The sequence below is a fragment of the Aphelocoma coerulescens genome, chromosome 3 (genome assembly GCF_041296385.1).
Source record: "Aphelocoma coerulescens isolate FSJ_1873_10779 chromosome 3, UR_Acoe_1.0, whole genome shotgun sequence".
Lineage (NCBI taxonomy): Eukaryota > Metazoa > Chordata > Aves > Passeriformes > Corvidae > Aphelocoma > Aphelocoma coerulescens.
The window spans coordinates 124,654,040-124,670,297 of NC_091016.1; the positions used below are offsets into that span (position 1 = coordinate 124,654,040).

General features: G+C 55.6%; 1 protein-coding gene across 1 annotated transcript in view; it reads right to left on the minus strand.

Annotated features, from left to right (window-relative positions):
* The window catches only part of LOC138108782 (L-gulonolactone oxidase-like), a 34,245-nt gene that overhangs the window by 14,948 nt on the left and 3,039 nt on the right, over positions 1-16,258 (minus strand). Inside the window, exons 2-6 of the mRNA XM_069011883.1 lie at positions 15,127-15,228; positions 11,121-11,246; positions 10,707-10,801; positions 8,464-8,554; positions 6,486-6,671 (exon numbers count right to left, since the gene is read on the minus strand). Of these exons, the coding sequence (XP_068867984.1) occupies positions 6,486-6,671; positions 8,464-8,554; positions 10,707-10,801; positions 11,121-11,246; positions 15,127-15,228 (600 nt within the window). The remainder of the gene's footprint in view (positions 1-6,485; positions 6,672-8,463; positions 8,555-10,706; positions 10,802-11,120; positions 11,247-15,126; positions 15,229-16,258) is intronic.

A 16,258-nucleotide genomic window follows, 5' to 3' on the forward strand; every position in this document is an offset into this window, starting at 1 on the left:
GGGTGGAGGGAAATTGGGAGAGGATTTAGGGAATGTAGGAGAGGATGCACAAAAGAGGGAAAGGATAAAAGGAAGGGGTTGGAAAATTCAGGAAAGGTGGGAAAAGGAGGGAGGAAAAGTGGGAAAGGATCCAGGGAAAGTGGGAGAGGAGGTGGGAAAAGTGGGAAAAGCTGCAGGGAAGGGGTTGGAAAATGCGGGGAAGGATCCAGGAAAAGTGGGAGAGGATTTAGGGAATGTGGGAGAGGATTTAGGGAATGTGGGAGGGGATGCCAGGAATGGGTTGGAAAATGCGGGAAAGAGGGAAAAGGATGGAGGGAATGTGGGAAAGGATGGAGGGAAATTGGGAGAGGATTTAGGGAATGTGGGAAGAGATGCAGAGGAGAGGGAAAGGATGAAGGGAAGGGGTTGGAAAATTCAGGGAAGGTGGGAAAAGGAGGGAGGAAAAGCGGGAAAGGATCCAGGGAAAGGGGTTGGGAAATGGAGGAAAGGATTTAGGAAATGTGGGAAGGGATTTAGGGAATGTGGGAGAGGATGCAGGAAAGAGGGAGAGGAGGTGGGAAAAGTGCGAAAAGCTGCAGGGAAGGGGTTGGAAAATGCGGGAAAAGTGGGAAAGGATTTAGGGAAAATGGGAAAGGAGTTAGGGAATGTGGGAGAGGATTTAGGGAATGTGAGAGGGGATGCCAGGAATGGGTTGGAAAATGCAGGAAAGGTGGGAAAGGGTGGAGGGAAATTGGGAGAGGATTTAGGGAATGTAGGAGAGGATGCACAAAAGAGGGAAAGGATAAAAGGAAGGGGTTGGAAAATTCAGGAAAGGTGGGAAAAGGAGGGAGGAAAAGTGGGAAAGGATCCAGGGAAAGTGGGAGAGGAGGTGGGAAAAGTGGGAAAAGCTGCAGGGAAGGGGTTGGAAAATGCGGGGAAGGATCCAGGAAAAGTGGGAAAGGATTTAGGGAATGTGAGAGAGGATTTAGGGAATGTGGGAGAGGATTTAGGGAATGTGGGAGGGGATGCCAGGAATGGGTTGGAAAATGCAGGAAAGAGGGAAAAGGATGGAGGGAATGTGGGAAAGGATGGAGGGAAATTGGGAGAGGATTTAGGGAATGTGGGAGAGGATTTAGGGAATGTGGGAAGGGATGCAGGGAAGAGGGAAAGGATGCAGGGAAGGAGTTGGAAAATTCAGGAAAGGTGGGAAAAGGAGGGAGGAAAAGCAGGAAAGGATCCAGGGAAAGAGGGAGAGGAGGTGGGAAAAGTGGGAAAGGACTTAGGGAAATTGGGGAAAGGAGGCAGGGAGGAGCAGGAAGATGCAGGAAAGGTGGGAGAGGATCCAGGGAAAGTGGGAAAGGATTCAGGGAAGGGGTTGGAAAAGGCAGGAAAAGTGGGAAAAGGAGGGAGGAAAAGCGGGAAAGGATCCAGGGAAAGGGGTTGGGAAATGGAGGAAAGGATTTAGGGAATGTGGGAGAGGATGCAGGAAAGAGGGAGAGGAGGTGGGAAAAGTGGGAAAAGTTGCAGGGAAGGGGTTGGAAAATGTGGGAAAAGTGGGAAAGGATTTAGGGAAATTGGGAAAAGGATTTGGGGAAGTGCAGGAAGATGCAGGAAAGGTGGGAGAGGATCCAGGGAATGTGGGAAAGGATTCGGGGAAGGGGTTGGAAAATGCAGGAAAGGTGGGAAAAGGAGGGAGGAAAAGCTGGAAAGGATCCAGGGAAAGGGGTTGGGAAAAGGAGGAAAGGATGCAGGGAATGTGGGAAGGGATTTAGGGAATGTGGGAAGGGATTTAGGGAATGTGGGAAAGGGATTTAGGGAATGTGGGAGAGGATTTAGGGAATGTGGGAAAGGATGCACGAAAGAGGGAAAGGATAAAAGGAAGGGATTGGAAAATTCAGGAAAGGTGGGAAAAGGAGGGAGGAAAAGCGGGAAAGGATCCAGGGAAAGTGGGAGAGGAGGTGGGAAAAGTGGGAAAAGCTGAAGGGAAGGGGTTGGAAAATGCGGGGAAGGATCCAGGAAAAGTGGGAAAGGATTTAGGGAATGTGGGAGGGGATTTAGGGAATGTGGGAGAGGATTTAGGGAATGTGGGAGGGGATGCCAGGAATGGGTTGGAAAATGCAGGAAAGAGGGAAAAGGATGGAGGGAATGTGGGAAAGGATGGAGGGAAATTGGGAGAGGATTTAGGGAATGTGGGAAAGGATGCAGAAAAGAGGGAGAGGATTCAGGGAAGGGGTTGGAAAATACAGGAAAGGTGGGAAAAGGAGGGAGGAAAAGCGGGAAAGGATCCAGGGAAAGGGGTTGGGAAAAGGAGGAAAGGATTTAGGGAATGTGGGAAGGGATTTAGGGAAAGGGTTGGAAGATGCAGAAAAGGTGGGAAAGGATGGAGGGAAAGTGGGAGAGGATTTAGGGAAGAAGGAAAGGATTTAGGGAATGTGGGAAGGGATTTAGGGAAGGTGGGAAGGGATTTAGGGAAAGGTGGGAAAGGATTCAGGGAAGGGGTTGGAAAATTCAGGAAAGGTGGGAAAAGGAGGGAGGACAAGTGGGAAAGGATCCAGGGAAAGGGGTTGGGAAAAGGATGCAGGGAACATGGGAGAGGATTTAGGGAATGGGGGGAAGGGATTTAGGGAATGTGGGGAAGGGATTTAGGGAATGTGGGAGAGGATTTAGGGAAAGGGGTGGAAGATGCAGAAAAGGTGGGAAAGGATGGAGGGAAAGTGGGAGAGGATTTAGGGAAGAAGGAAAGGATTTAGGGAATGTGGGAGAGGATGCAGGAAAGAGGGAGAGGAGGTGGGAATAGTGGGAAAAGCTGCAGGGAAGGGGTTGGAAAATGTGGGAAAAGTGGGAAAGGATTTAGGGAATGTGAGAGAGGATTTAGGGAATGTGGGAAAGGATGCAGGAAAGAGGGAAAGGATAAAAGGAAGGGATTGGAAAATTCAGGAAAGGTGGGAAAAGGAGGGAGGAAAAGCGGGAAAGGATCCAGGGAAAGTGGGAGAGGAGGTGGGAAAAGTGGGAAAAGCTGCAGGGAAGGGGTTGGAAAATGCGGGGAAGGATCCAGGAAAAGTGGGAAAGGATTTAGGGAATGTGGGAGAGGATTTAGGGAATGTGGGAGGGGATGCCAGGAATGGGTTGGAAAATGCAGGAAAGAGGGAAAAGGATGGAGGGAATGTGGGAAAGGATGGAGGGAAATTGGGAGAGGATTTAGGGAATGTGGGAGAGGATGCAGGAAAGAGGGAGAGGAGGTGGGAAAAGTGGGAAAGGATTTAGGGTAATTGGGAAAAGGATGCAGGGAAGTGCAGGAAGACGCAGGAAAGGTGGGAGAGGATCCAGGGAATGTGGGAAAGGATTCAGGGAAGGGGTTGGGAAATGCAGGAAAAGTGGGAAAAGGAGGGAGGAAAAGCGGGAAAGGATCCAGGGAAAGGGGTTGGGAAAAGGAGGAAAGGATGCAGGGAATGTGGGAAGGGATTTAGGGAATGTGGGAAGGGATTTAGGGAAAGGTGGGAAAGGATGCAGGGAAGGGGTTGGAAAATGCAGGAAAGGTGGGAAAGGGTTTAGGGAATGTGGGAAAGGATGCGGGAAAGAGGGAAAGGATAAAAGGAAGGGGTTGGAAAATTCAGGAAAGGTGGGAAAAGGAGGGAGGAAAAGTGGGAAAGGATCCAGGGAAAGAGGGAGAGGAGGTGGGAAAAGTGGGAAAGGATGCAGGGAAGGGGTTGGAAAATGCAGGAAAAGTGGGAAAGGATTTAGGGAAAGTGGGAGAGGATTTAGGGAATGTGGGAGAGGGTGCCAGGAATGGGTTGGAAAATGCAGGAAAGAGGGAAAAGATGGAGGGAATGTGGGAAAGGATGGAGAAAGATGGGAGAGGTTTTAGGGAATGTGGGGAGGGATTTAGGGAATGTGGGAGAGGATTCAGGAAAGAGAGAGAGGAGGTGGGAAAAGTGGGAAAAGCTGCAGGGAAGGGGTTGGAAAATGCGGGGAAGGATCCAGGAAAAGTGGGAAAGGATTTAGGGAGGTGAAGGAAAGGTGGGAGAGGATGCAGGGAATGGGTTGGAAAATGCAGGAAAAGTGGGAAAGGATGGAGGAAAAGTGGGAAAAGATGAAGGAAAAGTGGGAAAGGACACCGGGAATGTGGGAAAGGATTCACGGAAAGGATGGAGAAAGAAAGGAAAGATCCGGCACATTCCCATCCCACTCCTAATGCACGGAAAACCGGGAATTCCCGGGAAAAATTGTTCCAGAGGCGCTAAACACCATCCCATCCATCCCCACGGGAAAACCGGGAATGAACTCGCTGCAGGCCGGGAAGGCACCCGGAAAAATACCTTGGAATGTTGGGGGGGTGGGAATTCCCAGGAATTCCCTTTCTAATTCCCAGGAAAAAGAGGAGCCCGGAGGGATCTCGGGAACGCTCCTGGATCCCTTTCTCCACATTCCCGCTCATCCCAAGCTCCCACAAGCTTCGGATGGGGATTCGGGAATCCGATCCCGGTTTCCGGCGCCGTTCGTCCATCCCGGAATTCTTGAATCACCCCTCCCCCCACCCCCCCCCCCCCCCCCCCCCCAAAAAAAAATTCCGGAATCTGGATCCGATGGCGCCACAAATCCTCGGAGTTGGGCGCCGAGGATTTCCCGTTTCTCACGAGGCCGGGAGACTCCGAGGGATGCCGGGATGAGGATTTGCCAGGCCCCGGAAAAGGTCAGGAATGAGGGATTTGGGAGCAGATCCAAGATTCTGGAGAGGATTTTTTGGTTTTGCCTCCTGCTGCAATTCCTGCCTCGGTTTTCCCGCTTTTTCCGCCTTTCCCGGTCTCATTCCTCCTTCCGGAGAATCCTTCGGGAAGAGCTTTTTCCCGGTGGTTTCCGAGGATCCGGAAAGTCGGGAAAAGGTGGCTGAGGGCGGATATTCCGCCCCTGGAAATATTCCAGGCCGGCTCGGTCGAGGCTTGGAAAAATCCGGGATCACGGAATCGGATGGAATTCCAGGTCCTTCCCACCGAGATCCAGCCGGGATTCTGCTGGATCGACTGGATCCGCTCGCTCCATCGGAATTCCCGGCACCGAGAGGGCGGGAAGGGCCTCGAATCCAAGGGATTTTATCCAGCGGGAAAACGGGATCGCGGCAAAAAAAAAATCGGGAAGCGGGCTTGGATGCGTTCCCAGGGGAAAGAATTCCCTCGGATCTTTCTCTCCTGAAGGATCCCGAGGGATCCGGATCCCACCCCCGGAGCCACAGGAGATCCGGGATCCCGAATCCAAGGAATGCCCCAGGGAATTGCTGCCTTTTCCAAGGGAAATCTGCCAGGAGTGGAACCGGAAGCGGCTTTTCCGGTTATTCCCGGGAAAAGGGAATTCCACGGTCCAGGAATTGGCGGGAAAAAAAAAAAACAAAAACCCCTGGGATTTGTGGGAGCAGCTCCTTCCGGCGGGAATCCATCCAGGAATTCTCCGGGCTCTTGGCAGCCCTTCGGATCATCCCGGAATTCCCAGGACGGGAATTTCCTCCAGCTGGAACATCAAAGGCTCCGCCACGTTCGCCCGGAATTCCCGAATTCCCACAGATCCAGCGGGAAAAATCGCAGCCCGGAGCCGTTTTCCATGGAAAAACCCCGAATTCCAAGGGCAACATTGGAGCCTCCGCGCTCATTCCCGGGAATCCGGAGCTGCTGGATCCAGGGAAAACCTTCCTGGATATTCCACGCTCCGATGGGATTGCCCGGCTCATCCCTGCCCGTGGAAAAGCTCGGGAATTGCTCGGGAGAAGAGTTGGGAATCCCAAGGCTTGGATCCTTGGGATTGGCCGGATGCGGAGGAAAACTCCGGGATGAGGCGGGGCTGGGAATGACGGAGGCTGGAAGGAATTCTGGGATACAAGGCCACGGAAAAGCGGGAACGGGAATCTCCCTAAGGCCCGGAATTCCGCGAAGGAGGAGGAGCGCGGGAAAGGGCGGGAGAGGCGGAATCGTTCCAGGTCAGCTCCACATTCCCAGGAATTCCTGGGATAAACCAGCCGGGAATGGCCACAATTCCTGCCGGGAATTCTCCGAAGCCGCCAGGAATGCCAAAGATCGGGAATTCCAGCCGGAGCCGGCTCTTTCCCGGCTCGGAGGAGCCGCATGGATCCGTCTCTTCCCGGGTTTTGGGAATGAAGGAATCTCTTCCCACAGCAGGAGGGGCCTCGGAATTCCCGATTCCCGGCCGATCCGGGATTCCCGACGCTCCCCGACATTCCCGAGCTCCGATCCCAAAAAACCGCTCTTCCCGCCCTTGGGAAGGAGCTTTTCCTGCCGCCCCTTCGGCACAATTCCCGGAGATCTTTCCAGCTTCGAGGATACCGGGAAGCCGTGGAAATCGTGGAATTCCGGCCGGAAAAAGCCCCGGGAATCCGGTGCCGATCCCGGCCGAGCCACGCCCTCCCAAATCCACGGAATTCCAGTCCCGCTTCCCGATCCCGCGGCGCCTCCCCGGGAGTTTTCCTCGTCCCGGGGAAATTCCCAGCGCGGGGAATTCCGTACCTGGGAGAGGGTGGAGGGAAAGGCGACCTCGCGCAGCCGGAATTGGGGGACGCACTGGAACGTGACGGAGAGGACGATTCCCAAACATCCCAGATGGAGCCGGGCGGCCTGGAAAATGTCGGGATTGACGGAGTCGGAGCATTCCAGGATCTCTCCCGAGGCCAGGAGCAGGGAAAGAGCCACGACCTGGAGAGAGGGAGCCGAGCTCAGATCCGGGGATCCCGGGGAATCCATGGAATTCCAGAGCGGGATTGGAGGCGTGGAGGGGGCCTGGGAGCTGATCCCGTTCCAGGGGATCCATCCCCCGGTGATCCCAGGCTGCTCCAGCCTTTCCTTGGATGCTGCCAGGGATTCCCTGGGAATTCCAGCGCAGCCGGGAATCCCTTCCCAAGATCCCAGCCCGAGCTCCCCTTTCCCAGGGAAATCCCTCCATTCCCGCCTCTCCCAGCCTGGCATTGGATCCAGCCCCATCCCGACTCCTCTGCGGGAAGGAATTCCGGCCTCCAGGCCCTTCCCTGGCAATCTCGGCACTCCAGGAAGGGTCTCCCTTCCCTTTCCCATCCCCGACTCCCAGAAAAACCCCTGGGCATGGATTCGCAGCCTCCTGGATCCCAGAATCCCGGGATGCTTTGCCTGGGATCCACGCAGCTTCAATCCCATCCCATTCCCAGCCCGGCACCTCCCCCGATGATCCCAGGCTGCTCCAGCCTTTCCTTGGGCACTGCCAGGGATCCGGGCATTCCCTGGGAATTCCAGCCCAGGCGGGAATTCCTTCCCAAGATCCCAAGAAATCTCCCCTTTCCCACTGGGAAGCCATTCCCTGTTTCCCATCCCTTTATCCCAAATCCCGGATCCCCTCCAGCCTCGGGAAGCGGCTCCGAGGGGAGAATTCCCGGGATAATTCCATCCCTGAGCTGCTGCAGGAAAGGCCCCTCCTTTTCCCAACCCTTGGGATTCCCAAAGCACTTCCAAGCCCCAAAAATCCGGGATTTGCCCGACAACAATCAGCGGGAAAAGGGAAATCCGGAGGCTCCTGAATTCCAGGGAATCCCCAAAATCCACCCAAACCTCGACCCTGCTCCGATCCAGGGATCCCATCCCAGGCCGGCCTCAAATCCCTGGATTCAGGAGAGCCCTGGGATTGCCGGGAACGCCGGCCGGAGATGTCTCAGCGAGGATCGGGATTGAGGATTTTGGGATGGAGCCGGGAATTGCGGTGGGATTTGGGATGGAGCGGGGAGAGGAGAAGCTGCACAGCAGGAGAGCTCTGGGATCCCGGGATCCCGGAATTCCAGCCGGGATTGGGTGGGACGGGACCTTCAATCCCATCCCATCCCGACCCCACAGTGATCCCAGGCGGATCCAACCTTTCCCTGGATCCGGGCATTCCCTGGGAATTCCAGCCCAGCCGGGAATCCCTTTCCCAAAATTCCGGGATGAAGGCTCGGGACTCCAGGACCGGCTGTAGGACCATGGAATATCCCAAGCTGGATCCACCAGGATCATCCAATCCAATTCCTGGCGCGGAACATTCCAAGAATTCCGCCCCCCCCCCCCCCCCCCCCGGAATTCCCGGAGCTCTGCACGGCCCAGCTCGGATTCCAGGGAATCTCCCCATTGGATGCACGGGAAAAAGGGGGGGAGGGGGGGGTGAAACAGAGAACCAGGAATGTCGGAATTTTTTGTGGTTTTCCTCGGGAACGGACGGAATTTCCCTCGGGATTGGGAATTTCCTGGGCAGGGATCCGGAGCAGCCAAGGATTCCCGGAATCCCGTGGGGTGGGAAGGGGCCGGAATTCCCGCTCCGTGCGCAGGGAGCTCCCGCCATCCCGGAATTCCCCAAGCTCGGGAATTCTTTCCCCAAGGCTGGATTCCCTTCTCCGTATCCAGCAGTGGAATCTCCCCGTGGATTCCGGAGCGGGAATGGGAGGATTATTCCCGGAATTCCCGGGGGCTCGATTCCCAGCGGGGATCCGACCTGGGTGGGCAGAATTCCGTGGTCGATCCCGGTGTTGTGCGTCCCGGTGCCGATCACTCCGGCCGCCGTCACCTCGGACACGGCTCCCAAACTGGGAAGGGGAAAAGTTCGGGATGAGAATTCCACGTCTGGAAAATTCCCAAGGGAGGGGTTTCCTGCCATGGAGACGCCTTTTCCAGGGGGATTCGGAGCTCGGGATTCGGGATCTGGGATCGCTCCGGAGAAATCCCCGCGGGGAGGGGGTCGGAGGAGCATCCACAGGGAGGAGAATCCATGGGAAAACGGCACCGCAAGGAATTCCGGGAATGGGGATGTGGGAATGGAAGCCTGGGGGCATTCCATGGAATCCCATGGAATCCTGGAATTGTCTGGGCTGGGAAACTGGGACAAAGGGAATTCTGGGTGGATTCCTGGCTCCTGATCCCACCCAGATCCATTCCCGGCTCCTGATTCCACCTGGATCCATTCCCGATCCCACCTGGATCCCGATCCCACCCAGATCCATTCCCAGCTCCTGATCCCAGCCAGCTCCATTCCCAATCCCACCTGGCTCCATTCCTGATCCCACCCAGATCCACTCCTGGCTCCTGATCCCACCCGACTCCATTCCCAGATCCCACCTGGATCCATTTCCGATCCCACCCAGATCCATTCCCAATCCCACCCAGATGCATTCCTGGCTCCCAATCCCACCCAGATCCATTCCTGATCCCAGCCTGATCCATTCCTGATCCCACCTGGATCCATTCCCAATCCCACCTGGATCCATTCCCGATCCCACCCAGATCCAATCCCTGGCTCCTGATCCCACCCAGCTCCATTCCTGATCCCACCCTGATCCATTCCTGATCCCACCCGGATCCAATCCCAGCTCCTGATCCCACCCGGCTCCATTCCTGATCCCACCTGGATCCAATCCCAGCTCCCAATCCCACCTGGATCCATTCCTGATCCTACCTGGATCCATTCTCGATCCCACCCGGCTCCATTCCCAATCCCACCCATATCCATTCCTGGCTCCCGATCCCACCCAGCTCCATTCCTGATCCCACCCAGATCCATTCCTGGCTCCTGATCCCACCCGGATCCAATCCCAGCTCCCGATCCCACCCAGCTCCATTCCTGATCCCACCCTGATCCATTCCTGATCCCACCTGGATCCATTCGCAGCTCCGGGTCCCAGCTGGCTCCATTCCTGATCCCACCCAAATCCATTCCTGGCTCCTGATCCCACCCTGATCCATTCCTGATCCCACCCGGATCCAATCCCAGCTCCTGATCCCACCTGGCTCCATTCCTGATCCCACCCTGATCCATTCCTGATCCCACCTGGATCCAATCCCAGCTCCCAATCCCACCCGGCTCCATTCCCGATCCCACCCAGATCCATTCCTGGCTCCTGATCCCACCTGGCTCCATTCCCAGGTTCTGATCCCACCTGGATCCATTTCCGATCCCACCCAGCTCCATTCCTGATCTCACCCAGATCCATCCCAGATTCCACCTGAAACCATTCCTGATCCCACCCTGATCCTGATCCCACCCGGATCCATTCCCGGCTCCTGACCCCACCCAGATCCATTCCTGGCTCCCAATCCCACCCGACTCCATTCCCAGATCCCACCCAAATCCATTCCTGATCCCACCTAGATCCATTCCTGGCTCCTGATCCCACCTGGATCCAATCCCAGCTCCCGATCCCACCTGGGTCCATTCCCAGATCCCACCCGAATCCATTCCCGATCCCACCTGGATCCAGTCCCATCTCCCAATCCCACCCGAATCCATTCCTGATCCCACCCGAATCCATTCCTGATCCCACCTGGATCCAATCCCAGCTCCCGATCCCACCTGGATCCATTCCCAATCCCACCCAGATCCATTCCTGGCTCTTGATCTTACCCAGATCCACTCCTGATCCCACCTGGATCCATTCCTGGCTCCTGATTCCACCTGGATCCATTCCCAATCCCACCCAGATCCATTCCCAGCTCCTGATCCCAGCTGGATCCATTCTCGATCCCACCCAGCTCCATTCCTGATCCCACCCGCATCCAATCCCAGCTCCCCATCCCACCCAGATCCATTCCCGATCCTACCCAGCTCCATTCCTGATCCCACCCAGATCCATTCCTGGCTCCCAATCCCACCCGGCTCCATTCCCAGATCCCACCCAAATCCATTCTCGATCCCGGCCGGCTCCATTCCCGATCCCTCCCGGTTCCCTTCCCGACCCCGCTCACTTGGCCAGGGCCATCCCGTGTTTATCCAGCTCCAGGTTCAGCTCCGAGAGGAGAATTCCCGCTTCCGCCGTCACCTGCAGCTTGGCCTTGTCCACCTGGGAAAACCGGGATCGAGGGCCGTTCATTCCCGACGGAAAAACCCTTCCCAAATCCGCCGGCGCCCCCATCCCAAACCTCCTCCGAGCCTTTGATCCGGCCCCGCTCCCGCCTCATTCCCGATTCCCGGAATCCCTCCCGGAATTCCTCCCAGCTCCGCGCCGGGGAGGAAATTCCCAGGAAAAGGCGGCTCCGGAGCTCGATCCCAAGAGGATCCGCCAGGGAAGGAGCCTTCCCTTCAGGAATTCCCGGGAATTCTCCGGGCTGGGCGATGGTTGGGATTTTTCCGGCGTGTTCCCGGAATATTCCGGCTCTCACCTGCAGGATCCGGTTGATTTTTCCCATGTGGATCATGAAATCGTCGGAGCAGGCGATGTCCGAGGGGGAGTGACCCCCCCCCACCACCTTCACCCGCTTGTCCCGCTGCCGGGCCAGCTCCAGGATCTGCGGGAAAAACAGCGGGAAAAGAGTGGGAAAAACAGCGGGAAAAGAACGGGAAAAACAGAGGGAAAAGAGCGGGAAAAGAGTGGGAAAAGAGCGGGAAAACAGCGGGAAAAGAACGGGAAAACAGTGGGAAAAGAGCAGGAAAAACAGAGGGAAAAACAGCGGGAAAAGAGCGGGAAAAGAATGGGAAAGCAGCAGGAAAAGAGCGGGAAAAACAGCAGGAAAAGAGCAGGAAAAACAGTGGGAAAAGAGCGGGAAAACAGCGGGAAAAGAACGGGAAAAGAGCAGGAAAAGAGTGGGAAAACAGCGGAAAAGAGCGGGACAAGAGCGGGAAAAGAGTGGGGAAAACAGCGGGAAAAGAGCAGGAAAAGAGCGGGAAAAACAGCGGGAAAAGAGCGGGAAGAGAGCGGGAAAAGAGCAGGAAAAGAGTGGGAAAAACAGTGGGAAAAGAGCGGGAAAAGAGTGGGGAAAGAGCAGGAAAAGAGCGGGAAAAACAGTGGGAAAAAAGGCGGGAAAAGAACAGGAAAAACAGAGGGAAAAGAGTGGGAAAAGAGCGGGAAAAAGAGAGGGAAAACAGTGGGAAAAGAGCAGGGAAAACAGCGGGAAAACAGCAGGAAAAGAGCGGGAAAAGAGCAGGAAAAACAGCAGGAAAAGAGTGGGAAAACAGCGGGAAAAGAGCGGGAAAAAGAGCAGGAAGAGAGCGGGAAAAGAGTGGGAAAAACAGAGGGAAAACAGCGGGAAAAGAACAGGAAAAACAGCGGGAAAAGAGCGGGAAAAGAGCGGGGAAAACAGAGGGACAACAGTGGGAAAAGAGCAGGAAAAGAGGGGGAAAAACAGAGGGAAAACAGCAGGAAAAGAGCGGGGAAAACAGCGGGAAAAGAGTGGGAAAAGAGCGGGAAAACAGCGGGAAAAGAGCAGGAAAAACAGAGGGAAAAACAGCGGGGAAAAGAGCAGGAAAAGAGCAGGAAAAACAGCAGGAAAAGAGCAGGAAAAGAGCGGGAAAAGAGCGGGAAAAGAACAGGAAAAACAGAGGGAAAAGAGCAGGAAAAGAGTGGGAAAAGAGTGGGAAAAGAGCGGGAAAAGAGTGGGAAAAACAGCGGGAAAAACAGAGGGAAAACAGCGGGAAAAGAACAGGAAAAACAGCGGGAAAAGAGCAGGAAAAACAGCAGGAAAAGAGTGGGAAAAACAGCGGGAAAAGAGCGGAAAAGAGCAGGAAAAACAGAGGGAAAAGAGCGGAAAAGAGCAGGAAAAACAGCAGGAAAAGAGCGGGAAAAACAGCGGGAAAAGAGCGGGAAAACAGCGGGAAAAGAGCGGGAAAAGAACGGGAAAAACAGCGGGAAAAGAAAAGGAAAAACAGTGGGAAAAGAGCGGGAAAAGAACAGGAAAAAGAACGGGAACAGAGCGGGAAAAACAGCGGGAAAAACAGCAGAAAAGAGCGGGGAAAACAGAGGGAGAACAGTGGGAAAAGAACAGGAAAAGAGGGGGAAAAACAGCGGGAAAAGAGTGGGGAAAGAGCGGGAAAAGAGCGGGAAAAACAGCAGGAAAAGAGTGGGAAAGAGCGGGAAAAGTGCGGGGGAAAAACAGAGGGAAAACAGTGGGAAAAGAACAGGAAAAGAGCGGGAAAAGAGTGGGGAAAAGTGGGAAAAACAGTGGGAAAAGAGCGGGAAAAGAGCAGGAAAAAAGTGGGAAAAGAGCGGGAAAAACAGCGGGAAAAGAGTGGGAAAAACAGTGGGAAAAGAGCGGGAAAAAGAGCAGGAAAAGAGCGGGAAAAGAGTGAAAACAGCAGGAAGAGAGTAGGAAAAGAGCGGGAAAAACAGAGGGAAAAGAGCAGGAAAAGAGTGAGAATCAACCCCAAACCCATCCCAAAATCCGGGATCTATGGAAAAGCAGCGGGAATTCCAGGATTTATGGAAAACCACCGGGAATCTCCCGGAAAACCCATCCCAGGAATTCCCACCATCCCCAGCTGGAATGAAATCCGCCCCCGGATCCCGGATTTTCCCTTGGGATCATCCTTGGAATCCCAAAGGAAGGGCGGCGGAGGCCTCGGAATTCCCACTGGGATTGGGGATTTCCCAGAATTCCCACTGGGATCGGGGCTTTTCCCGGAATTCCCGCTGGGATCGGGGCCTTTCCCTGAAATTCCCACTGGGATCGGGGATTTCCTGGGATTCCCGCTGGGATTGGGCCCTTCCCAGAATTCCCACTGGGATCGGGGCTTTTCCTGAATTCCCACTGGGATCAGGGATTTCCCAGAATTCCCATTGGGATTGGGGCTTTCCTGGGATTGGGCCCTTCCCAAAATTCCCACTGGGATCGAGGCCTTTCCCAGAATTCCCGCTGGGATCGAGCCTTTCCTGGGATCGGGGCTTTTCCCGGAATTCCCGCTGGGATCGGGCCTTTCCCAAAATTCCCACCAGGATCAGGGATTTCCCAGAATTCCCGCTGGGATCGGGGCTTTTCCCGGCATTCCCACTGGGATGGGGCCTTTCCTGGAATTCCCACTGGGATCAGGGATTTCCAAGAATTCCTGCTGGGATTGGGCCTTTCCCAGAATTCCCATTGGGATCAGGGATTTCCCTGGAATTCCCACTGGGATTGGGCCTTTCCTGAATTCCCGTTGGGATCGGATTGGGGTTTTTCCCGGAATTCCCGCAGGGATCGGGGCTTTCCCTGAAATTCCCGCTGGGATCGGATCAGGCCTTTCCCGGAATTCCTGCCGGGATCGAGCCTTTCCCAGAATTCCCGCTGGGATCGGGGTTTTCCCGGCATTCCCACTGGGATCGAGACCTTTCCTGGAATTCCCACTGGGATCAGGGCTTTCCTGGGATTGGCCCTTTCCCAGAATTCCCACTGGGATCGAGGCCCTTCCCAGAATTCCCACTGGGATTGTGCTTTTCCCAGAATTCCCACTGGGATCGGGGATTTCCTTGGAATTCCTACTGGGATCGAGGCCTTCCCAAAATTCCCACTGGGATCAGGGATTTCCCAGAATTCCCATTGGGATCGGGGCTTTCCTGGGATTGGGCCCTTCCCAGAATTCCCATTGGGATCGGGGATTTCCCAGAATTCCCATTGGGATTGGGGCCTTTCCCAGAATTCCCGCTGGGATCGAGGCTTTCCTGGGATCGGGGATTTTCCCAAAATTCCCACTGGGATCAGGCCTTTCCCGGAATTCCCGCTGGGATCGGGGCCTTTCCCCGAATTCCCATTGGGATTAGGGATTTCCTTGGAATTCCTACTGGGATCGAGGCCTTTCCTGAATTCCCACTGGGATCGGGGCCTTTCCTGGGATTGGGCCCTTCCCAGAATTCCCATTGGGATCGGGCCTTTCCCAAAATTCCCACCGGGATCAGGGATTTCCCAGAATTCCCGCTGGGATCGGGGCCTTTCCCGGCATTCCCACTGGGATCAGGCATTTCCTGGGATCGGGGCTTTTCCCAGAATTCCCACTGGGATCGGATCAGGCCTTTCCCGGAATTCCCACTGGGATTGGCCCTTTCCGAGAATTCCCGCTGGGATCGGGGCCTTTCCCGGGATCGGGGGCCTTTCCCGGAATTCCCACAGGGATTGGGGCCTTTCCCAGAATTCCCACTGGGATTGAGGCTTTCCTGGGATCGGGGCTTTTCCCGGAATTCCTGCTGGGATCGGGCCTTTCCCAGAATTCCCGCTGGGATCAGGGATTTCCTTGGAATTCCTACTGGGATCGGGGCCTTTCCCAGAATTCCCACTGGGATCGGATCAGGCCTTTCCCGGAATTCCCCCTGGGATTGGCCCTTTCCTGGAATTCCCACTGGGATCGAGCCTTTCCCGGGATCGGGGCCTTTCCCGGAATTCCCCCTTTTCCCGAGGGTTTCCGTGCCGGAAGCGCTTCCGTTACCTCCCGGATCTCCTGCACCGAGCGGGGCCGGAAGAAAAGCTCCGGAGAGGATCCGTAGGTGCCGGCCCAGTTCCGGAATCGGATTCCTCCTTCTCCGAGCACCTGGATCGGGAAGGAGAGAGCCCGAGGGGCTGGAGTCGATCCCAAAGGGATCGGGATCATCCCACGGGAATCCAGAGGGGGTTGGAGTCGATCCCAAAGGGATTGGGATCATCCCAGGGGAATCTGGAGGGGTTGGAGTTGATCCCAAAGGGATTGGGATCATCCCGTGAGAATCCTGAGGGGGTTGGGATCGATCCCAATGGGATCGGGATCATCCCACAGGAATCCAGAGGGGGTTGGAGCTGATCCCAACGGGATTGGATTCACCCTGTGGGTGCTGGATCCCATCCCACGGGAATCCAGAAGGTGATCCCGAGGGGCTGCAGCTGATCCCAAAGGGATTGGGATCATCCTGTGGGAATCCAGAGGGGCTGGAGTCGATCCCACCAGGATTGGGATCATCCCAGGGGAGTCTGGAGGGGCTGGAGCTGATCCCATTTGGATTGGGATCATCCCAGGGGAATCTGGAAGGGGTTGGAGCCGATCCCAAAGGGATCGGGATCATCCCAGGGGAATCTGGAGGGGCTGGAGCTGATCCCAAAGGGATCGGGATCATCCCAGGGGAATCTGGAGGGGCTGGAGCTGATCCCAAAGGGATCGGGATCATCCCAGGGGAATCCAGAGGGTGCGGAGCCGATCCCACCAGGATCGGGATCACCCCCGGGGCTCTGATCCCATCTCCTTCCCTTCCTTCTCCCATTCCCACCTGGGCTCCAGGGAATAATTCCCGAAATCCTGACCCCAAATCCCGACCCCAAATCCCTCCCCAATTCCCCAAATCCCGACCCCAAATTCCCCAAATCCCGACCCCAAATCCCGACCCCAAATCCCGACCCCAAATCCCTCCCAAATTCCCCAAATCCTGACCCCAATTCCCCAAATCCCGACCCCAAATTCCTCCCAAATTCCCCAAATCCCTCCCCAATTCCCCAAATCCCGACCCCAAATCCCTCCCCAAATTCCCCAAATCCCGACCCCAAATCCCCACCCCAAATCCCTCCCCAAATTCCCCAAATCCCGACCCCAAATC